Source organism: Ailuropoda melanoleuca, chromosome 1 (assembly GCF_002007445.2).
Source record: "Ailuropoda melanoleuca isolate Jingjing chromosome 1, ASM200744v2, whole genome shotgun sequence".
Taxonomy (NCBI): Eukaryota; Metazoa; Chordata; class Mammalia; order Carnivora; family Ursidae; genus Ailuropoda; species Ailuropoda melanoleuca.
Window position 1 is genome coordinate 70969472 of NC_048218.1, and position 25004 is coordinate 70994475.

Consider the following 25004-nt stretch of genomic DNA (forward strand, 5'->3'; position numbering starts at 1 on the left):
CGGGGGTTGAAGGAGGTGAAGGGTGTTGTCGGGTACCAGGTGAGCTTGTGGTCGGCTCCTTGGGCCGGAATCCCGCGTCAGTTCCACGGTGAGGTGAGTGGGATGGGAAGGGGAGCGCTAAGACCGCGGAATGTCTGCCTGGGACAGGTGAGGCGAGAAAAAGAGATCCACGTTGTGGGTACGAAGGCCTGATTTGGACACGCTGCTCGCGTTGGGGCTCGGGAGTGGGGTGGTGGTCCAGCCCTTTTAGAAAGTCCGGGAGATGGTGTGCTCGAAGGGCAGGACGCTTGCTGTGTTTCTGCGGATGCTGCCTAAAGGCATCTTGAGTTTATCCTTAACCTCGGAGTAGTAAGAGCTTCTTGCCATCACCGCATTTTATGGATAACTAAGTGAGGCCCAGAGAGGAAAAGTGACTTCTTAATTGGTTAAGGTCTCTCACTTTGACTCTGTGAGTGAGGACTGGAAAAACCCCGGGGTCCTCTCCTCCAGTACTTGAGTGGCCACTCTATTTATGGCCTTTACTTCTTCCCATTACCTTCACAGAGTTAGGTTTGGTGGATATATCTTTAGCGGGGCTGTGGCTGGGGGAATGGATTGGGGATTGACAATAATTCAGTTCGGGGCTTCCCAATTTGGAAAGCTTTTGTGACAGGTGTTTATCATTTCCTCTTCCCATAGATCTGACAGAAGCATCCTTGGATCTTGGTGTCTGGACATAGGAGGTATGAATCACTCACGTAATTAACTCCTTTTAATCGTCAGTGTCTTAGAGAGCTATATTTAGTGGTTACATTAGTGTAAAATGAATGGGTATGGAGTCGTAAACCTAGAAACAGAAACCTACGTTTCCTACGTATGATTCTGGACTAAATAAGTAGAACATTTGTGTATGTAATGACTATTTTAGATCTGTGAGTCAGGAAGTTAGAATTTTTTTTAAAATCCAAGAAATGTAGGAAAGTTAAAGATTATTGTAAAATGAATACTGTTTTCTAAAGGCTTTGTTGCTAAAGTGAAGGCGTTCTGATTTCCTTGTCTTTTAAGGGGTGATTTCGTAGTTAAAAGTGCTCTGCCTTTGGTTAGATCTCAGCCTCCTTACCAAGGCACATGTATTTTGTTTCACAGGAGTACATGTGGCATTCTTTTCTCAGGAGGACTGTTGCTTTGCGGAATAGGTTACAGTTGCCAAAATAAGTGTAGGCGGGTACATCATTCTGGTTTAGCAACCCTTTTTTAAATGCAGATCAGTTCCTGGAAGTACCAAATAGTAAGCCTATTATTAATAATTGTTATGGAAGTTTATTTTTGCTCCTGGAAGTGTCCTTTTGCATTATCCACTACTAGATCAGGTGAGCCTGAGACAGGTAAGTGAGATTTTTGAACATTGTTAGAACAACAAAGCTTGTTTTTGCTCAGGGCGTTGGGTAGGAAAATTGATGACACTGGTTGTGTCAGTGTATAAGTAGTATAGTTATAAATGAAAATATGAAGTAGCAGTTTATTTTGAAAATACAGTTGACAGGCTTCAATTTGATGCAGTGTTCAAATGATGTAGTGGGAGGGCTGATTCCTTTGTCCAGGTCAACCAGATGCTTTATTTGGGGTATGCTTGGTAATTAAAATTTTAATTTGTAACTGATTTGAGATAAATAGAATAAATTCCTACATAGGTGGGAAAATAGCGTTATAGTCATTAGAACAAAGCTTTGTTAAGCCTGTATGTCTAAACATTATCTTCTGATGAGTTTGTGTGGTTTTGCTTATTAGATATTAGAGCTAAAATACTTCTGTTGGTTTAGTTAGCCCTTAATAGTTCTCTCATTTAGGTAACATCAGCGTGCCAGCTATCTCATATTTCAAACATGGATTCTTATGTGAATAATAATTGTGTGTTGGTAGCTAACAACGTAATGTAGTAGAAAAAGCACGGACTTGGGAAATCAGACTGGAGTTTGATTTTTGACTTTTCATAACTAGCTGTTTGACTTTGACCAGTGCTAATAGTTACTGAGTAAGCTTATTACATAGTAGGCTTTGAATTAAACACTTATCATGGCTTATCTCATTTAAACTGTATTTTACAGATGAGGAAACTTGAGGTTCAGAGATGTTAAGTTGCCCAGAATCATAGACAGCTAACTTGGTAAACCTAGAAATAGAAACTGCTTGTCACTTACACTAACAGAGAGCTAAGATTCGTCCTGTCTTCCAAGTTCCTTATGTTGTAAGTTGCTTAACTTCATATAGTAACAGAGAGCTAGGATTCGTGCTGTCCCTTATATTGTAAGTTGCTTAACTTCCCTGATCGTCATCTAATTCTTCTTTATTGAAAAAGAATACTAAAACTTACCTCAGAGAGTTTTGAGGATTAGCTGAGAACTTATGTTCTTCCTTTCCCTCTTCCATTCCCTCTTCCATTCCATATACTAAATCAAGCTCTGCTTGTATAACATGGTGGTCTTGTAACCACTGTGAATATGAGGTTTTAAAATGTGAGTATGCTTTATTCCCAAGATTAATAGCAGTCCTAGGAGATGGCCCATGATCAGTGATGTGGGGGCATCCTGTGAAACTTTGTCTTTATTCTGTATTTTTTTCCCAATGGTCTGGGTGATGGTGGAAATTAGAACCTTATACTTGAATGACAACCTGATGGTTGTAATTGCTAAAAATCTGGGAAGACAGAAATAGAATTTTATAATGATCTTGATTATTTGGTTTATCTAACACTGGATCCTGTCCACTGGTATACTTGGTAACCTAAACTAACTATATACGTAGTAAGTGGAAGACTTGTGAATGGAACATAAGTTGAATAGGAGTTAGCAGCTTATCACTTATTAAAGATAACACTCTTAAAACAATTTATAGTGGTGTGCTGCAAGAAGAAGATCCAGTGCTGGACATCTACCTGGTACATCGGCAGAAGTTTTATTCCAGTGGTGAAAAGCATTCTGAGTGTGCTGTATAGTTCATCTAGTTAAATCTGCACCCAGAGACAGCTGGTGGGATTTAATGTTTGGTTTTGGGACAGTTTGTATGAAATGAAGCTAACTGGACTATAGAGAGAAGAAATCTGTAGCCACTAAAACCACGTTCTAATTATTAATCCATCTAGCCCAGGAAGCAAGGAAATGATTGTTAGAGTCTTACTTGAATTTTGTTGACTTCATATTTTGAGATAGAGAAATAAGAGAGCATTGGAATTAGAGCACATCTTTTAAGATTTATGTAAAAAAGTAAAAGGTTCTGGGTTTATTTAATCTGAGAAAAGTAGGTGGTATCTGTAGGGTGGAATGTCCTGGACTTAATGGTCACTAGTGATTATGTAAGCTATGAGTTAAAAACATTTGTATTAGTGGGGTGCCTGGGTGTCTCAGTTGGTTAGGCATCTAACTCTTGATTTTGGCTCAGGTTGTGATCTCAGGGTCCTGAGATTGAGCCCTGTGTTGGTCTCTCTCTCTAATTAAAAAATAAAAGTAATAAACACAAAAGATTTGTATTAGTAAGATTAAAAATAGAGGTGATATGAAATGTCATGAATGAATGGTAATAAAAAATTATCACTTTTGTAATTGTGAGTTAAAAAACGATATTAGTAAGGAGGGAGAAGAATGAAGGAAAGGGAGAGTTGATCAGATAATCCAATGTTTGAGAATGAGGAAAGTTGAGGGTGTGGATTGCTGAAGAGTTTCCATAGAACAGTTGTCCAGAGAGAACTGTCCCAACACCTGATCTGGTAACATCTTAGACCCCAAGGCTCATAATGGGGCCTTTGTTAGGTCTGAGTGGTAAAACATTAACTCAAATAGCAAACTTTAAGACTGCCAAATTAAAAAAAAGGAGTTACTTATCACAGGGCATCTCCCCAGGGAAAGAGGCCATATAGACCTTTGCAAACAGCTCCACAGAGACCTGTTTCTTTGAAGGTATTGGTGAAGATACATCTTTTACCTCTTCCTATCACCCAAGACCACTAATGCTAGTATGAACTGAGAATGCAGTAAAAAGTACCCTGTGTTTAAAGTCTATTTGTGTATGTGTATGAATTGAGTTGTAATCAATGTCTTAATTGAAATTTCTCTCTTTCACTGACTCTCTCACTTACTCCCTGTGGATCTTGCTTTTAAATGATCTGTTGATACTCAGATACTAGTTAGGTAAGAAATTGAATTTCTGGGAAAAGTGAGTTGACTATGTAAAGTAGAATTTACTGATTACACGATGTGGAACTTGATGATGTATGTAGACTTTCTCAGATGTTTTAAATAAAAATATTTGAGGACGCCTGGCTGGCTCAGTTGGTGGAGAATGCGACTCTTGATCTTAGGTTGTAAGTTTGAGCTCCACGTTGAGTGTAGAGATTACTTAAAAATCAAATTTGGGGGGCGCCTGGGTAGCACAGTCGTTAAGCGTCTGCCTTCGGCTCAGGGTGTGATATCGGCGTTCCGGGATCGAGTCCCACATTGGGCTCCTCCGCTGGGAGCCTGCTTCTTCCTCTCCCACTCCCCCTGCTTGTGTTCCCTCTCTCGCTGGCTGTCTCTGTCACATAAATAAATAAAATCTAAAAAAAAAAAAAAAATCAAATCTTGGAAAAAAAATGAAAATATTTGTAACTGTTTTTGGATGGTGATATGAAAGACAGTTCTACCTCTGATAGCAAGCTAGATTAATTGACTCCTATTTTATTTAGTTTTTACCTATTTTCTTCACACGGAATTTGTGAGTTGGATATTGAAATAATGAGGTGTGAGATGAGGGGAAAACAGTAATGGTGAATGGTCACAGATAGGTGATAGACTAGTACCTTCTTTCTATAGAAAAGGAAACGTGTGGAGAATAAGCGATAGCATGCCAGTAAAGGATCTGGGGTTAGATAGTTTTTTTGGGGAGGGTATTCTTTCCACCCTTGCCTTTGTTTTGTACTCTGGTAATGGCTCATCTCACAACTCGCTGTTTCTTTTTCCTACTGAGAGCCAGTGTTAAGGATTGCTTTTGATTACATGACAGACTTTTTTTTTTTAAAGATTTTATTTATTTATTGGAGAGTAAGAGAGAGCACAGACAGGGGAGAGGTAGAGAGATGAGGGAGATGCAGGCTCCCTTTGGGGAGTCCGATATGGGGCTCTATCCCAGGACCCAGGGATCATGACCTGAGCCAAAGGCAGACACTTAACCGACTGAGCCACCCAGGCACCCCACATGACAGACTTTTATTACATTTTATTTTATTTAAAAATAAGTCATGGAACAGTTCCCACATGTGTCTAGCGTGCCGCCTTCTTTTTTTTTTTTTTTTAAATACTTTATTTATTTATTTTTGCACATGCACGAGCGGGGTGGGGGAGTGTAGGGGTAGAGGGAGAAGCAGACTCCCTGCTGAGTAGGGAGCCCGATATGGGGCTCGATATGGGGCTCTATCCCAGGACCCTGGGATCATGACCTGAGCCGAAGGCAGATGGTTAACCAACTGAGCCATCCAGGCACCCTAAGCGTGCCGTCTTCTGGCAGCATCCCTGTTGCTCTGCTTTTTCCCATTTGTGAAATAGGATGAATAATGCATTAGTTACTAACTTATTTTGATATACAAGACAAATGTTTGGGTTCCTAATTCTTTGTAATCTAAAGGGCTGAGTAAAGTGAAATCAACTTTTATGTGGGGGCTTTGGGTCTAAATTCTCATTTAAGGTAGAAATCCTGTATAGTCAAAATTACCGCTGAAAAGGTCCTTTAGGAAGATACTGGTTTGAAAACTGGTTCTTTTTTTTTTTTAAAGATTTTATTTATTTATTCGACAGAGATAGAGACAGCCAGTGAGAGAGGGAACACAAGCAGGGGGAGTGGGAGAGGAAGAAGCAGGCTCATAGCGGAGGAGCCTGATGTGGGGCTCGATCCCATAATGCCGGGATCACACCCTGAGCCGAAGGCAGACGCTTAACCGCTGTGCCACCCAGGCGCCCCTGAAAACTGGTTCTTAACTGACATACTGTTTTTCAATTCCAACAGCCAGTTTTTCCTCCAGCTTTTAGAATAGGTTACTTTTTTGGTGAGCTGGATCATAATTGACTATGCAAGATACCTTTTGACAGGTGAATGGGACTTTAGACTGGCTGAGGAACAGCAAATTTATAGTCTTTAGTGCCTACTCTGGGACAAGGACGTAAAGGCAGGCATCCTGCCATCATTATTTAACGTATCATTTTCTCTTGTTTTTCTTCCCTCGTGTAGCACAGATACTTGAATGGGTATAGTTAAATGCATATATGATGAGCATCCAGAGTGTGAATAATGGAGAAAGAAATTAGGTATCTATGAAAATCTGTTATCTCTCCAGGGTTACACTGGGTATTTTATACCACACAAAGAACCTAGCATAATTAAAAGGCTAGGTAATAAAGGTGGGGGTATTGGGGGACCATTTGTACTTTGTATAATTTTGGATTGATATTCAGCTATGTTCGGTGTTAGTTAATGTCTTCCTTACTGCTAGTAAAATCTGCATTATTTTAAAAGAACTGTGGGGGCACCTGGCTGGCTTAGTCGCTAGAGCATGAGACTTGATCTCAGGGTTGTGAGTTTGAGCCCCGCTTTGGGTGCAGAGTTTACTTAAAAATAGATAGATAGATAGATAGATAGATAGATAGATAGATAGATAGATAGATAGAAAGAACTATATAAGTTTTTGATGTTTTTCATGAAATTTAAAGTATCTGAACCTTAACATTACTCTTGGGATAGCACAGTGAAAAACAACAGTCTTGAAAAAAAAAAAAGGAATGGTGGCTAGAGATGCCTCTGGAGTGGGCATGGTATAGTGGTTAAAATGTGGGCTTCAGGGGCGCCTGGGTGGCGCAGTTGTTAAGCGTCTGCCTTTGGCTCAGGGCGTGATCCCGGGCGTTCTGGGATCGAGCGCCACATCAGGCTTCTCCGCTAGGAACCTGCTTCTTCCTCTCCCAATCCCCTTGCTTGTGTTCCCTCTCTCGCTGGCTGCCTCTGTCTGTCAAATAAATAAATAAAATCTTAAAAAAAAAAAAGTGGGCTACAGAGCCATATACGAGTGACTCTGAGTTCCAGCCTCATCGCTTATTAGCTCTGTAGTCAGGTTCAAGTCACTTAACCTTTTTTAGTTTCTTCATTTGACAAATGAAGGGAATAAAAGCTACCTTAGAGAATTGTGAGGATAAGAGGCTCAGTAAATGGTAATGTACCATTATTGGTTTAATAACATTGAACATATTCAAAACAAGTATCGTGTGTGTGTGTGTGTGTGTGTGTGTGTGTGTGTGTGTGTGTGTGTGAGAGAGAGAGGAGAGAGAGAGAGAGAGAGATGAGAATGTATGGGGGCAGGATTGAGGATTGCTGCCTATTTTATTTTAACTAGAGCAGTAGGCAGTAATGACATAGTGTTGTATTCAGGCTTTTCATAGAAAGATACCATGATTTTGCATCTTTGGGAACAACATCCTAAAAGGCTCAAGCTGTTAACCTCATGTATCTCTAATGTACATTTTATGTGTATTTTTGTCTTTCCCTTTCTGTCTCTGGGTGTGTCATTTCCCTCTATCCTCTGTGTTACTGTTAACCATTCTCTCTCTCCCTGGTCACATTATAAAATGTAAATATGTTTAATTAGGTTTCTTTAATGGAATTTTATGTGCCTTATTTTCTTCTTCTTCTTTTTTTTTTTAAAAGATGTTATTTATTTATTTGACAGAGAGACACAGCCAGCGAAAGAGGGAACACAAGCAGAGGGAGTGGGAGAGGAAGAAGCAGGCTCCCAGCAGAGCAGGGAGCCCGATGTGGGGCTCGATCCTAGGACTCTGGGATCACGCCCTGAGCCGAAGGCAGACACTTAACTACTGAGTCACCAAGGTGCCCCTATGTGCCTTATTTTCATTTAAAAATACTGCTTAGTAAAAAATAAATAAATAATAAAAAATAAATAAAAGTAAAACAATAGAAAATACTAGTTAGTGAAATGTGTCTACATCTTTTCTTTAAAAGGAGGATTTGAAATTTTCTTTTCCTCCACTGGCCTTTGGATTGATTTCTTTAAATGAGGGTCACCGGTTCTTAAAAGACCAAAGATTTTTCATCCATCTCTAGATTGTGCCTTAACTTCTTTTTTTTTTTTTTTTTTTTAAGATTTTGTTTGTTTATTTGAGAGAGAGAGAGAGCACGTGTGAGCAAGTGTGTGCACAGAGGGAGAAGGAGAAGCAGACTCCTTCCTTGCTGAGGAGAGAGCCCGACTGGACTGATGTGGGGTCCATCCTAGTACTCTGGGGTCATGACCGGAGCCTAAGGCAGACGCTTAACTGACTGAGCCACCCAGGTGCACCTGTGCCTTAATTTCTTAAGCCATCAATTTTCTAAGCTCATTTATAATTTAGTTTCGGCTGTGATTTCCTAAAGTTTCTCTTGAAAACTTTTTTTGCCTTACTGTTTCACCAAGCAGAAGAGATGGAATCCTTATTTATATGCCAATTATAATAATGTGATTCAGTTTGCTAAGTTAAATGTAAGGTACTACAGGCAAGTAGCCTAATTTTATCTGGAGCACTTAATTATTTGAAAGACTAGACTAGGGGTACCTGGGTGGCTCAGACGGTTAAGCGTCTGCTTTCGGCTCAGGTCATGAGCTCCGTATCAAGCCCCGTATCAGGCTCCCTGCTCAGCGGGGAGTCTGCTTCTGCCTTTACCCCTGCCCCCCCCACCCCCCACCCTGCTCATGCACGCGCAAAAATAAATAAATCAAATCTTTAAAAAAACTTGAAAGACACTAACCTAACAAATTCTCAGTTAAAATAGATATTTATTTCATGGATCCTTTTGATAGGAAAATATGCTTTTTATAGTTATTACCACTGCCTTAGAGTTCATTGGTGAATAAATTTGAGCCAGCCCACGGTGGTTTTCTGTTCAGTTTTTGGTGAGAAGAACGGAATAAAGTGTGCTTCATTTAGTTAGGTTCAGAAGCATCTTAATGTGTTTTTCCCTCCGAATCCTTTTTTATCTCTGATGCAGCTCATGGTGAATGACATTTCCTCACGTTCCCTTAAAAGTTGAGGCAGTTACCAATTATTGTGGTACATAAAAGTTGTGATTTTTATAGGAAGGAAGGAAGGAAGCTTGGTTAGGGCCTCTTGGTTCTGCCCTCAGGGTTGTGTTGGCAAATTTATTCAGTATTTTTTTAGTTCCTGTATGTGCCAAGCACAAGGCTAGATGTTGGATCTATGTGGATGCATGCGTTCTGCCATCTTGAAGGTAAACATTCCAGCAGGTGAACACAGTGCTGCTGCCCTGTACAGTCCCAAAGACACCATTCACACTGTGTGCTTTGGAATATGGCCCTGTGCTGTGGGCTTTGGTCTCTCTCAGTGGAAAAAAGTTCAGAATCTCCATCACATGCAAGTTAATCCATATCCTTATCATATCAGCAAGGCCCTTCGTCATAATCTGATCCTGTCCCGTGTTTTTAGCTCGTGTTTTTAGCTCCGTATCTAGCTGTTCCCTAGAGGCTACCCTGTGTGCTAGCCAGTTTAACTTGTATTCATGATGTTTTCTAGGATTTCTCACCTTAGTACTTCTTTTTTTTTTTTTTAAGTTTTTATTATAATTCCAGTTAGTTAACATAAAGTGTTATGTTAGTTTCAGGTGTACAATATAGTGATTCAACAATTTTTTTTTTTAAAGATTTTATTTATTTATTTGANGACAGAGATAGAGACAGCCAGCGAGAGAGGGAACACAAGCAGGGGGAGTGGGAGAGGAAGAAGCAGGCTCATAGCAGAGGAGCCTGATGTGGGGCTCGATCCCAGAACGCCGGGATCACGCCCTGAGCCGAAGGGCAGACGCTTAACTGCTGTGCCACCCAGGCGCCCCTGATTCAACAATTCTGTACATCATCTGGTGTTCCTCATGGCAAGTACACTCTTCATGTCCATCAGCTATTCAACCCGTCTCCCCACCCCCCTCCTCTCACCTCAGTACTTCTGTGTGTGGTAATTCCTCTACTTGGATTCCATCCCTCTGTTATTTTCCCTCTTTTTACTGCCTGTTGGCGTGATGAACTTCACACCTTTCAGGTCTTAGATCAAGGGATATAATCTCCAGCATTTAGCACAGTACTTGGCACATGTAGACAGTGACATTTTTTTTAAAGATTTTATTTATTTGAGAGAGAGAGGGAGCATAAGCTGGGGGGGGGAGGGAGAGGGAGAAGCAGGCTCCCCACTGAGCAGGGAGCCCAACGTGGGGCTCCATCCCAGGACCCTGGGATCATGACCTGAGCTGAAGGCAGACACTTAACGGACTGAGCCACCCAGGCGCCCTAGACAGTGACTTTCTAAAACATGACTTTTTATGAATCAGAAATGGTGATAAGCCATAATGATTTTTGCTAAATGGTAATTTAGTATTTACAGATTTATTCTGAATTATTAGGATACTTGGGCAACATTGGTTTTTTGCAACTACTTTGCTTTTTCCTAAATCAAACAATGGTGTAGGGTATATTTCAAGATACAACCTGGCTAGGATAAAGGCACTGTTTTAAGTTCATTGGAGAACATGTTAGTGAGACTTTCTGTCCAGAATAATGAAAAATTGGTCATAAATGGTCTCTCAGATGAACAGAGCTTTTCAGTCCACGAATGGGTAACCCAGAGGATGGCAGTAGCACTAGTTCCAGCTCTGTTTCTGCCAGGAGTGCCCGTTGCTGCTACTGTGCAGGAGTGGATGTAGTGGAGAGGTGAGAACACTTGAGGGAAGCCCATTCAGGAATACTCTGAGACTTTTGCCTGGGCCAGCATTTGAATGGTGGAACTACAACACCCACTCCCCACATCTCCTCCATACTTTTTTTGTTTTGTTTTGTTATTTGGAGATTTATCTTCTGTTTCTCAGCTTTGAGAAGTTACAACTTATTTATGTATTAATTTCTGAACAGAATGAATCTTGAAAAAGAAGTAGTTGATACTGAAGAACATAGTGTTGTAGATGGCAGGTGTGCAGGGTTACCTGAGAATTGGAAAAGAACATTGGGATGAGTGTGGAAGCATGCCAAAGACAAAATGTACTTGGTTGTGAAATTTAATCCAGAAAAACAGGAAGGATTTTACTCTTTCCTCAGACCCCTTGTCTTGCTCTGTCTCATTCATTCTCCTCCATTGCTGGGTGCTGGCCTGGTTCTCAGCCTTTAAGGTTTTTAGTCTGTAAGTCCAACATTGTGGGACAAATGTTCTGATTCTTACGAAGAGAGACAAAGGTAGGAGCTGTCCTCTGCTTGGAAGGTAGAAGGGACAATCAAAGCTTGATTGACCAGGGTCTGGAAGGACTTGTAAGTGCTCTTTATCCAGACTGTTAGGGAAGGGCCTTCTTGGCAGAAGGAACCATGTATGTAAAGGAATGAAGTCAGAAAACAGTAGCCCTTAGAGGAAGTGCAAATGTGTTCTATATAGATGGGATGTAAAGTTTGTAAGAGGTAAATGATAACCATTGGTGAGAGGCAGGTGGTGTTGACAACTAGGCGGGGCCACATTCTAAAGAGTATTCCATTCTTCCACTTAGTTGTAACTTTGTCCTTGGAGCCCAATTGGGCCTCTCTTCTACTTTACTTCTTCCCCTTGGTTGGGAAACACATAGTATTATGCATTGTAAGACTTTTCAGTGTCTTTTTTTTTTTTTTAAGATTTTATTTATTATTTGAAAGAGAAAGAGAGGGTGGGAGAAAGAACATGAGCAGGGGAGAGAGGCAGAGGGAGAGGGAAAAGCAGAGAGCCCAAACCGGGACTCGATCCCAGGACCCCAAAATCACGACCTGAACTGAAGTCATATGCTCAACTGACTGAGCCATACAAGTGCCCCTAGACTTTTCAGTGTCTTGCTAGTAAGAGGATTGTTCAATTATGCTTAATCCAGTATATCTCTTCAATTTATATGAGATGGGGATGCTTTTTTAAAATTTTTATTTTGGAGGGATACCAGTTGGGGAAATGCTGCTGCAGACAAGGGGAAGCTGTTGAAATTTCAAGGAGAGAATGATCATGTCTGGATTATATATTGATCTGAATGAGGGTGACTAGAGAAGGCATCAGGACCTGAGTTGAGGGCAGTGCCAGTGGATATAGGGTGTGGTGAGGTGGATGGGAGAAAGGTAGAAATGATGACTAAGTGCCTCCTTGTGGGATAGGAAGGAGTCTAGGATGACTTCCAAAATCCTGGCATGGAATTTTAGCAAATCATATTCATTTAAGGAGTAGAGGGAATTGTTCCTGTGGGGGTGAGTTTGGAAGAAAGACAAAATGAATCTATTGAATTTTAGTTGTATGTAAACATGTATGGTTGATGTTTCAGTCTGTGGGGCTGGAGCTCGAGAGAGATTAGTGCCAAAAATATTGATTGGCAGCTATTGGTAGTTTTCACCATAGATGCGTTAGTGGAGCCCCTCCTGGCTCTTTGTGTTGTTATAAAGAGAGAAGGCCAGAGAATATTAATAATTCAGTAGTGGGCAGAGGATGTGAAGGCTTGGGGTATATTAATAATTAAGAAGTGGGCAGAGGAAGTAAAAACTTGGTTACCTGGCTGCTTGCCCCATGACCCAGGCTACTGTAAAATGAATTATAATTTAGCAGAATTGTGGGAGGTAAAAGGTCATTTGTGGGCCATCTTGAGAACCTAGTTAGTATTTCAACTACATTTGACTTTCGAATGAATTTTTGAAAAACAGACCCTTGAAAGATGTTGCTCTCTATGTGTTAATTCCTTAATTTGTCGGTAAGGCTTTTTGATATAAAGTCACCCCATGCTTGACTTCGTGGGAAAGTCAAAAATGCTGATTTTGGTAAGTGAAGATTATTTTTTTTCTTGTTTTTAAATGATGATATTGATTGAGAACTGGTAAGTAAAGTAGAAAAGTCCTGTAAAAGTGTTTTGTAACACTGTACAAATATCAGTTACTTTTGTTAGGTTTGGCAAAGTACCCAAATGCATTGATTTTTTTTTTTTTTCAATCCTGGATAGTGGATTACCGAATGACCATAGGAAATGAGAAAGTACAGATTTCTATGATGATTGTACTATGGGTAAGGCCATTATCCTCTTCAACAGCAATTTAAAGTGTGTTTTTGAAATATTTGTTGAATGCAGATGTTAAGGGCTTTGTACTTCCTTTCTATGCTGAGTCAACATGGGTAGGTTTCAAATTGGGGGAAAGGAATAAAGCGGAAAAAGACAAGTTCACATAATTTTAAAAAGGTAATTGAAGTGCCTATCAGTTATAATTGTAAATTAGGATTGTACTTTTTGTACAGAATAGCTTTCTAGTGATTTTGTGCTTCCTTTGTGGTCAGGTTCAGGTCTTCATAACGTCTGGAAGAATAAAATGTGAGCCATAGTGCAGTACAGATGACGAGTAAAACTAATTTGCTTTCTTGCCAAGGCAATACAGTAATTCTGAAGTGAACCATGCTGAGTTAATAAAGAAAACTTATTTTGGGTTTTGCTGTTAATAAGAAAAATGAACATATCTGAATTCTGTGTGTAACTTCTTAACATACTACTTAAGACTTAGAATATAATTTTCTATAATGTTTTGTTCCTGCTCCTCCCCTTCTTGATTATTCCCTACCCATCCCCACCCCTTCTCCTCCAAGCCCTTCCTCTGCACCTTGCTGCTTTGTTTGGGTACCTATCTGTGCATACTATTACTTTTTGTTTCAAAATGCAGCTTTGAATGCATTTTGTAATCTTCTTGAATACGTTTAATCAACAATTTTGACTCAGCAGTGTACTACCAACAATGTACTTTGCTCAGCTGAAATGACACAGTACTATGAAAAGTTGATACCAACTTCAAGCAATGCATGCAGTGACCACTGCATCGTGATGGTCACCTGTCAGTAGCAACTATAAGGTTTTATCTGAACTATAGCCTGGTTTCTGTGTAAACATGTGGATAATATGAGTCTTAGAATTGGTGAATGTTGAAATTTTATTAATTATCATTTTTTAAAGTAAACTCCACATGCAGTGTGGGGCTTGAACTTAAGACCCCAAGATCAAGAGCCACATGCTCGAGGCATGCTCTACCGACTGAGCCAGCCAGGTGCCCCTGAATGTTTAAATTTAAATTTTATTTTTTTTCTCTTTTTTTAAAAATTTAAATTCAGTTAGTCACCATACAGCACATCATTAGTTTTTGGTGTAGTGTTCAGTGATTCATTAGTTGTGTATAACACCCAGTGCTCATCACATCACGTGCCCTCCTTAATGCCCATCACCCAGTTACCGCATCCCCCCCATTTTAATTTTAAATTGCTGATTGAAATGTCAAACAAGTTATTAGGGATTTGGATTAACAGTATTACATTTTAGAAGAAATAATCACTGATTTGCATTAAAATGGAAGAAACATTCATTCATTCATATATTGATTAACAAAAATCCTATCTTCTAAATTTAAAAGTGTAGCTTTTATTTGGGCAGTTAAGCTCACTTGCCAATATGGGTTGTTTATACTATACGAGCTGTTGTTAGAACTCTAGATTTGTCAATTCCTTATTGTAATAAATGCCAAACACTTTCTTCAGTGCTTGCTTTAAAACTTCATTCAGTTAGGTTTTTCTGCTTCTAAGTACCCCTCTCACCCCCAAAGCACAAAACTCATATACTCTATTTCATGAATTTGAAGAAACAGTTATTGGTAACATGTATGTATATGTAATGTGACAATGGATTTGTAATTGGGATTGTTGGATCGAAGTGTGGGACTATTAAATTCTAAAATACTGTCAGTTTTCCAAAAAGGTAGTACAGATTCACTCTTTTTTTTTCCTTTTCTTTTGGTGGCGGGGGGGCGAGAGCGGGAGAGAGAGAGAATCTTAGGCAGGCTCCACACCCAGCACAGAGTCTGAGGTGGGGTTCAGTCTCAAGACTCTGAGATCATAACCTGAGCCTCAATCAAGAGTCGGATGCTTAACCAGCTGAACCACACATGTGCCCCCAGGTTCACTCTTAACAGCAGTGTATAAGGGTGGTCCTTTTTTTTTCCAGTTTAATGGGCAAGTAGTGTTTTACCACATAATTTTATACTTTACCTCATCTTGTTCTCTAATAGGTCCATGTGCTCTTTAATTGTTACTGTTCTCCCGTCCCTTGCTTCACAACATTATAAGATCCCTAAATTCTAGTTTCAGACAATTGTGAACTTGGGAGTAATCTTTGTAAAGGCAGTAATAACATACCTGCCTTCTCTCCCTCCACCACCATTATCGTTTGTTTTGTGTTTGTGTCTTATTTTTCCTTTGAGACACATGAAACAGAGGCTATATTATTTAGCCAACTCCTGCTTTCCCGGATTAGTACCTCCAGTGATACTAAACAAACAAACAAAACAAAAATCTTAAAACTTCTCATAATCACTTTTGATGAGCAGCTTTTTTTTCTATTAAGGCTACTGAAAACTGTCAGCCCTTTTCCTTACCAATGTCGGAACATCACCTAGTGGTGGAAGAGTGCAACAGCAAGGTGCATACAGAGACGATAATTAACGTAGGTCAAAACTTTCATGGTTGGAATGAATCATACAGACTATTACAACTGCCTCATTTCAGTGGGAAGAAATTGAAACCGTGACAGGTGAAGGAACTTACAAAATAGTTCATGTTGAATTGTCTTTTAAAAACAAGTTAAAGCTGACTCTTGAGATGTGTGCTTGCTTGCTTGCTTTCTTTTTCTTTCTTTTTTTTTTCTTCTAATTTTGGGGTAAAGTTGTTTATCTCCTACAGTTCCTAATATAGTAATGGACATGGCATATATGCTTACTTAATGCTTGTAGATGGATTAATTTTTTTAGATGGATTAATTTGATTAAATAACTTAGAATTTGATGGGGCGCCTGGGTGGCACAGCGGTTAAGCGTCTGCCTTTGGCTCAGGGCGTGATCCTGGCATTATGGGATCGAGCCCCACATCAGGCTCTTCTGCTATGAGCCTGCTTCTTCCTCTCCCACTCCTCCTGCTTGTGTTCCCTCTCTCGCTGGCTGTCTCTATCTCTGTCGAATAAATAAATAAAATCTTAAAAAAAAAAAAACTTAGAATTTGCTGCTATTTTATGCTGTGTCAGTGGCTACTACTTACTCCTCAGTGGAGCCAGAACGTGGAGGGGATGTAAAAATGAATATAATCACACTGTTTCTTACTAGAAATGTACTTGTTAAGCGGGCCTTCAAAATGACCACTTTATGTTGCCTGGGGTAAAAAAAAAACCTAATTAAGAGAGATCCAGAGAATCTGGAGAATGGTTTGATACAGCACCATGAAGTGTTTTGCAGGTTCCTGCAAGTTTCAACCCAAGGATGGCCATGCATTGTAGAATTAGAAGTTTATATATACGCTCAGCCTACCTTCTTTCTTTAACTGTTTAAAAATATTATTATATGTAGATGGTAAAAACATTCAAAATCACTAAAGTCTCTCCCTCATTTTCACTCTGCAACGCACAGTCACCACTAGTAGACACTGTCTCCAATTTTTTTGGTTTTTGTTTATTTTAGGGGTAGATGCTAGTTTTCTTTCTAGGCCTTTTTGATTCTGCCTGTTTTGAATATTGTCTGTAGGACTGGTCTTATAGCAGTGATCCTGTCTACTCCTTCCTATTGCCTGCTGCAGCACTTTTATAATAGATGGTAAGATTTTGAAATCAGTTTAGCAGTTATAACACTTTTGTAACTCTCAGTCCTTGATTTTGAAGATGAAAAGTTACATACATGAGGAAGATTTAAGAAGAAGTTTAAAAGTTTTAAGATTAGGGGCGCCTAGGTAGCTCAGTCGTTAAGCGTCTGCCTTTGGCTCAGGGTGTGATCCCGGCGTTATGGGATCGAGCCCCACATCAGGCTCATCTGCTATGAGCCTGCTTCTTCCTCTCCCATTCCCCCTGCTTGTGTTCCCTCTCTCGCTGGCTGTCTCTCTGTGTCAAATAAATAAATAAATAAAATCTTTAAAAAGATAAAAAATAAAAAATAAAAGTTTTAAGATCAAAGTAGCTTCAATAAATGAAAATCTCTCATTCATGTATATAGACATTTTAAAAGTACAAACTTTTTATTATGTTGTATATAAAAGAATTTTTTTTACACATTTCCATTTTTACAAAGCAAAAGTTGTCAGTCCAAAGCTACTTTTTCCCATTTTTACTAATTAAATACTTTGTAGTTAATTAATACTCAAAGCCACTGTTTTGCCTAATGATGACACTCTTACCACATGGAGTTTTCTCTGAATAAAAGTGTTGATTTGTTAAATAGTGTGTTTAATAAAAGTGATAAAAACGTATATACGTATGCTGTAGTGTGGGCTAAGTTGTAACTCTTAATGTTTCTGATATTAATTATAAGACAGATAATTACATTTTTTCCTAATTATAACTTATTTTGTTTTAGCTATCGCATTGTTTTGTAACATACAAAAAGTATAATTATACAAAGTCTGCACTTTACAAATGTAAATAGTTCTGGTTTGGTGTATATTGGATACAATGGTCTTCCTTCAGCCTAAACACAGAAACAAAAGCATGTATTATAAGAGAAAGTTCAAGATGGGAAGTGATAAAATGGGTATTCACTAGAGCTTTGTTAAAATTTAGCTGGTATCCTTGTAAAATTTCCATGTATTCATTAAATTATATTATGTCATTCTTATTGTTAGGAGCTGATTTGAAGTGTTAAGTTTTGCCCTCATAAAGAGTTGTGACAATTTGGTTTCTGTAGTTAGGAGAGTGAGTTTTTTAAAAAATTCTTTTACACAAATATTTGTATATCTGTTAAAATTGAGATTGTTCAATGAGTGGATTAAGGATTTTATATGTATTAGAGTACTTTTTATTTCAAAGTAGAACTGCTTTTGAATTGCAGAAGGTTATCTTAGTTGCTGTGGATGCTACAGATTTGACAATGAAATAATATTCACAGTGCTGGCTGAACTGTTTGTACTTCAGGATCTTTAAAAAATCTTTTGCTGATTGGTCCTTGAATATGGGTTTGTCAAATTTTTATTTAACATGGGTAGGTGTGTTTAAGTCTCAGGAAAAAAAATCTAGAACTACAGAGCCAAGTAGGATGATTCACTCTGTCTTTCAACAATGGAGGGTGGCCCAAAAAGTCTTTTTTTTTTTTTTTTTTTTTAAGATTTATTCGTTTATTTCAGAGAAAGAATGAGAAGGAAAGTGAGTGCATGCGCGAGCAGGCAGTGGGGAGGGGCAAGGGGTAGAAAGTCTTAAGCCGACTTCGCTGAGCGGGCTGTACAGGGAGCTGGATGTGGGGCTCGATCCCATGAGCTTGAGTTCAGGACCTGAGCTGAAACCAAGAGTTGTACACTTAACCGTCTGTGCCACCCGCGTACCACAAAGTGGCCCCCAAATCCTAATGCAGTTTTAATTTCTAAAACTGCAGTGTGTATGTTACAAATTTATAAAAAACGTTATTTAAGAATTTCTTTTAGAATAGCTTATTTAGTTTTGTGGATTTTGAGTAATACATTTTTAATTTTAGTTTTTTACTTTCATCTCTCTGAACTTGGTGAATACCGAAGAACTAAATAGCTTTACTTGAAGTCTTACTCAAGTTATAGATCACTCTTTAAAACACCTTATGAAATTACCAACTTTGCTATTCTGGGTACATACATAGAACAGCCTTAAAGAAAACCCTCCACACACGTACTATTATAAAACTGTAGTTCCAACTAATAAATTCAGGTTTGAAGCAAAGATGGCTTAGAGGTTTGGGGGTTTCTATGCCTGTTGAGGCAACTCCTCTTGTTTTAGGAAGTGAGATATGACTAACTCTTATCCTAGAACACTACAGATGGTTCTTAGTAATTATATAATGTGAAAAAGATAAGTAAACTTCCAAGAATTTGCATTTGATTTAGTGAGATTTATTCTTGATAGCTATACTTTGTCCTGTGCTGCTGTTTTTACTCACACAAAAAATCATGTTCATTATAAATGCAAGGAAGGGTTTGGTTAAGCACAATAGCCTATGAGCTCCTTGCTATTTAGATAACATCAAGGCTGAGGCATACACTGTGGAATGGGGACTTCAGTGTGCTAGGTAGATGTGACTTATTCAATAGTAGCTCTACCAGTGGCACAAGGGTATATCTTCTGAAAACCCACTTAAAGTCAGTGAATTTCAAAATCCTAAATTTTAACATCTTAGTCATTTTGAAAGCAGTTCAAAAAGTCAGAACAATATTTGGCAGAAAATTCTCATCTGAATGGATTTTTATGCTTAGTTTTATTTTTATTGTTAATAGCCAGCTTTTGAAAGTGCTGCTGATACAGCAATTGGGAAGAATGATGATATAGTGCTTTTGGTAAGAAAAATTTCTTTAATTTGTTTCCTGTGATCTAGAAATCGACTTGATTAAAAAATATGCATTCCTGCAAGCTACGATAGTTATATTCTGAAAGTTAAATGGAGTTTAGAAGTTTGATATTAATGCTTAATATGCTCTAATTAGATATATGGTAGAATAGCTTAATATGTATTTTCACCATAATAGGCAATATAATTTAAAATATATTTATAGATTTTTTCTTTATAGACTCATAGAAATGTTAGAGGCTTTGTATTATGTACAACTTTTTAAAATTTAAATATGCATTTATAATATATATATTTTTTAAATGTAAGCTGTTGCAATTATTGTCTCATTGGATTTTATTAGAAGTTTATGTGAGAGTCTTGGTGAAGTCTTGGTAATTTCCTATGTGGTATAGTATGCTTAAAGGAATAATAACTGATGGTTTTTAGAGCAACTTTTTGTTTAAATTATTTAAATTATTTCGATGCCTCATTTTGGTAAAATTGGTAAGACTTAATAATTTTGCCTTAAAAAGTAAGCTAAATTTTAGAGCAAGAACAGTTTTAAAAATAGTAAAGAGATAAAATGGTCAAGAATTGAATTTAGAGGAGTGTGAAAAATGATTGTTATAGGCAATGTATAATAGCTCATTTAAAAATTACTGTGGTATTATTTTGCTGTGGTCACTTTTTAACTCTGGAAGATGAGTTGATAATATAGCTGTGTTAGACGAGGTGAGCTCTGTCAAGATCTATTTGGGGAAAAGGTTTTAAAAGTTTTAAGTACGTGAAGTTAATGAACACATTGAATAGTAATGAAATTCTTTTTCTAAAATTATAAAAACATGCTTATTCATCTAATACATTCTTTTTTTTTTAATGATTTTTTTTATTATATTATGTTAGTCACCATACAGTACATCCCCGGATTCCGATGCAAAGTTTGGTGCTTCATTAGTTGCATATAACACCCAGTGCACCATGCAATACGTGCCCTCCTTACTACCCATCACCAGTCTATCCCATTCCCCCACCCCATCTAATACATTCTTATTGAAAAATTAGTATTTACCGAAGTGGGGAAGTACATCTCTATTTCTAGGCAATGGATAAAAGATAAGAGAGAAGAAGAATGAGAGTCCAAACTCAGCAATAAGAGACTATGGGTCATGCCTGGCATATGACCAGTTGGGTCAGTGGATTTGGGGTTTATAGAGTCAGAGTTCTCAAGATTTATGGCCTTTGGTGCCCAGAATGAATATCTTCTGAAAATGTTTTTCTATCTAAAAGCTTCAAATGGGTGACTTTCATTTATTTAAAAACACTTTCTGTTACAATTTTTACATGTTAAAAAACAGTAGGAAGATGAGTATAATGAACTCTCATGTACCTATTACACCCAGCTTTTAACTCAGCTGTAGCAATTACTAACATAAAGTTAGAGGGTTTTTAATTTAAAAATTTTTTTATTTGGAAGTATTTTCAAACCTGTAGAAAAGTTGATGTATTGGTGTAAAGTGTTTCTTAGGTTCCTTGATTATACTTCTGACACCTGCAGAATCTGTAGTAATAATCTTCTGTCTTATTCCTGATACTGGTCATTTGTGCCTTCTTCCTCCCCTCTTTGAGTATAATTAGAAATGATCACTTTTGTTTGATCTCAAAAAAACAGCCTTTGGTTTCATTGATTTTACTGTTTTTTATTTCATTGATTTCTACTGTGAATTTTATCAATTTCTCTTCGGCGCTTACTATAGGTGTAATTTGCTGTTCTTTTTCTACTTTCTTAAGGTTGAGTTTAGGCATTTCTTCTCTTCAGATTTTGGAATTTAGTGCTATAAATAATTTCTAAATACTGTTTTAGCTGCATCCCACAAATTTTGATATATTTTCATTTTTATTCAGTTCAGAATACTTCATAATTTCCCCGTTGATTTCTGACTCATGGGTTTTTTAGAAGTGTATTTTGTTCCCAGATATTAAGGCTTTTCTACTTATCTTTTTGTTACTGGTTTCTAATTTAATTCCATTGTTTTTAGAGTTTACTTTGTATGAGTTGAATCTGTTTTATGTCCTGGAATGTGGTCTTTTTTGGTAAATGTTCTGTGCACGTGTTAAAAGAATGTATATATTGCTGCACTTGAGTAGAATGTTCTGTGGATATCAATTGGACCAATTTGATTGATAATGTTTTCAGATCTTCTATGTCCTTTGTGTATTTTGAAGATCTGTTAAATGTACACATTTAGGATTATTGTTTTCTGTCCATCAGTTGACCCCTTTGTCATTATGAAATGACTTTATCCCTGGTAGTATTCTTTTTTTAAAATCCCTGATAATATTCTTTGCTTTGAAATCTACTTTGTCTGATTTTAGTACAGGTATTCCAGTTTTAATTTGAATAGTACTTGCACAGTATATTTTGTTTTGACTTTTAGCTTACTGTGCCTTTATTTTATTTTATTTTATTTTTTAATAGTTTNTTTTTTAAAGATTTTATTTATTTATTTGACAGAGATAGAGACAGCCAGCGAGAGAGGGAACACAAGCAGGGGGAGTGGGAGAGGAAGAAGCAGGCTCCTAGCAGAGGAGCCTGATGCGGGGCTCGATCCCATAACGCCGGGATCACGCCCTGAGCCGAAGGCAGACGCTTAACCGCTGTGCCACCCAGGTGCCCCTGTGCCTTTATTTTAGGTTGCATTTCTTATAGGCAACATATAGTTGTGTGTAGCCTTGCTTTTTTCTTTTAAGATTTTATTTATTTATTTTAGAGAGAGAGAGGAGAGGGAGGGGCAAAGGGAAAGGGAGAGAGAGAATCTCAAGCAGACTCCCTCCTGAGTATGGAGCCTAAAGCAAGGCTGGATCTCAGGATCCTGAGATCATGACCTGAGCTGAAATCAAGAGTCAGACACGTAACCAGCTGAGCCACTAAGGGGCCCCTGCAGCCTTGCTTTTGAAAAATAAAACCACTCTTAACCAGCTGAGCCACTAAGGGGCCCCTGCAGCCTTGCTTTTGAAAAATAAAACCACAATCTCCACCTTTTAATTACTGTTTAGACCGTTCATATTTAATGTGATTATTGATATTGTTAGGTTTAAATGAGCCATTTTGGTATTTGTTTTCTGTTTGTCTCATCTCTAGTTTCCATTTTCCTCCTTTTTTTTTTTTTTTGCCTGTTACGTCAATTTAGTATTTTGTATGGTTCCATTTAATCACCTTTTTTGATTTTTTTTTAAGTTGTGACTCTGTTTTATTTGAATGGTTACTTTAGACTTCATAGTGTACATCTCTAACTTATTAAAGTTTACCTGCAAGTGATACTAAACTCATTCACATAATAGTATAAGAACCTTGCAAGAGTATACTTCCATTTCTTCCTGCCGGTTGTGCTATTGTTATGTATATTTACCCACATATATACCATGTCTGATACTTTTCATTTCTCCGTGTAGATCCCTATTTCCATTTCCATTTTTCTACCTGAGGGCTTCCTTTAACATTTTTTTTTTAATGGTGTAGGCTTGCTTGCATATGTTGATTTTTTTTTTTTTTTTCAGATTTTGTGTCTAAAAAAGTCTTTATTTCACCTTTGATTTTGGAAGATACTTTTACTGGGTATAAAATTCTCTGAATATTTTCTTTTTCTCAGTACTTCAAAGATGTTGCTCAGCTCTTCTCGCCTGCATTATTTTTAGCAAGAAATCTGATGTCATTCTTATCTATATTCCTTTGTATATGTAACATATCTTTTTCCTCGTCTCCTTTTAAGATATTTTTCATCACTGCTTTTGAGCAGTTTGATAATGACATGCCTTGGTGTAATTTTTCATTGTTTCTTTGCTTAGTATTAGTTGGACTTTTTGGATTTGTAGGCTTATAGTTTTTCATCTGATTTAGAAAAATTATGGCCATTATATCATCACATATTTTTGGTCCCTCCTACCTTACATGTATATTAGGGTGCTTGAAGTTGTCTCATAGTTTACTGATGTCGTTATGTGCTTTTCTCCCCCTAGTCTTTTTTTCTGTTCACTTTTCATTTTGGATATTTTTATTATTTTGTCTTCAGGTTCCTTAATCTTTCTTCTGCCATATTTAATCTGCTGTTAATCTCATCTAGTAAATTTTTCATCTCAGATACTGTATTTTTTATCTTATGGTCAAGTTGGTTCCTTTTTTATCTTTCATGTCTGTACTTAATGCGTTGTCTTTCCTCTTGCTTTTGAACATATGGACTACAGTTAAAACAGCCGTTTTAATGTCCTCATCTACCAGTTCTGTTATTTGTTCTGTTCATGGTCTTTCTCTTCTGATTGATATTTCTCATTATGGGTTTTCTTCTTTGCATACCTGTTAAGTTTTAATTGGATGTCAGATATTGTTACTTAATTGAGACTAGATATTTTGTGTTCCTGTAAATTCCTTGAGCTTTATTTTGTGAAGCTGTTAAGTTATTTGGGAGCAATTTATTATTTCATTTTTTTTAAAGATTTTATTTATTGGGATGGCTGAGTGGCTCAGTTGGTTAAGTATCTGCTTTCAGCTCAGGTCATGATCCCAGGGTCCTGGGATCGAGTCCTGCATTGGGCTCCTTGCTCAGCAGGGAGCCTGCTTCTCTCTCTGCCTCCCACTCCCCCTGGCTGTGCTCCCCCCCCCCGACAAATAAATAAAATCTTAAAGAAAAAGATCTTATTTATTTGAGAGAGAGCACACGTTTGGGGGGAGGGACAAAAGGAGAGTGAGAAGCAGACCCCCCATGGAGCAGGGAGCAGGACACAGGGCTGGATCCCAGGACCCTGGGATCATGACCTGAGCTGAAGGCAGACACTTAACAGACTGAGCCACCCAGGCGCCCCTCCAATATCCCTTTTTAATACAGGAAGAAATTTGTCAGTGAGCTCAATGAATTTTCTGCTAGACAAGCATCATGGTAGTCAGACAATCAGAAGATTGCTTAGTAGACTTGGAATCAGAATGGGGGAGTGATCTCTAATAGTGGTACACCTGCTTTAGGAATTGACTCCTGGCCAAGGATTACCATTCATGTAAAAGGTGCTCAGTGAATATCTGTTGGATGATTAATTTAATAATCATGGAGAAGTTTTGGGGTTGGTTTCACTGCTGGTGTTTTACCTTTTCACTGTACTTCACGCAATAAATTGAGTTGTGTGGAGCACTTTTAGCTCAGGATGGTTAAACTAGATTTGTTCTCTGAGTCTGGGGAATGAAAAGAGAAGATTCTGTAGTAGTTTCTTGTAGAACTTAAATTGTTTTGTATGAAGACTATTGCTAATATAAGTTAATTGATGAAATATGCCAGGTTTTGTGATAGTATCACAACTAGCACATTATCGAAAATGCCATTAAAACCAGCCAGCACTTCAGTGAGTCTTAAATATCAGTTAAACTTTGATACATACATCACAACAAAGTCTTACGGTATGAAGTTTTATAGTCTACTGAGATACAACAGAGTTCCCTAATATTTGCTCTTCTTTCCCCTCAGTTATCTTCAGCTGTTCTGAAGCACAAGACCTATTAAACCACTGTAGATATGGACAAAGAAGAAAGGAAGACTATCAACCAGGGTCAAGAAGATGAAATGGTAACCAGTTTTTATAATGTATTTGTTAAGTGTGA

At 37.9% G+C, this 25004-nt stretch overlaps 1 protein-coding gene across 5 annotated transcripts in view; it reads left to right on the forward strand.

The window, feature by feature from the left end:
- Positions 1–678: 678 nt before the first annotated feature.
- The window catches only part of ATP13A3 (ATPase 13A3), an 87540-nt gene continuing 63214 nt past the window's right edge, over positions 679–25004 (forward strand). For 4 of the 5 annotated variants that reach the window (XM_011227723.3, XM_002921449.4, XM_019801980.2 and 1 more), the window contains exons 1-2: positions 679–722; positions 24871–24969. In XM_011227723.3, the coding sequence (XP_011226025.1) occupies positions 24919–24969 (51 nt within the window). In that variant the 5' untranslated portion in view covers positions 679–722; positions 24871–24918. Of the gene's footprint in view, positions 723–19313; positions 19374–24870; positions 24970–25004 lie in introns of all 5 variants that reach the window. The other variant, XM_019801979.2, reaches the window with a different exon arrangement.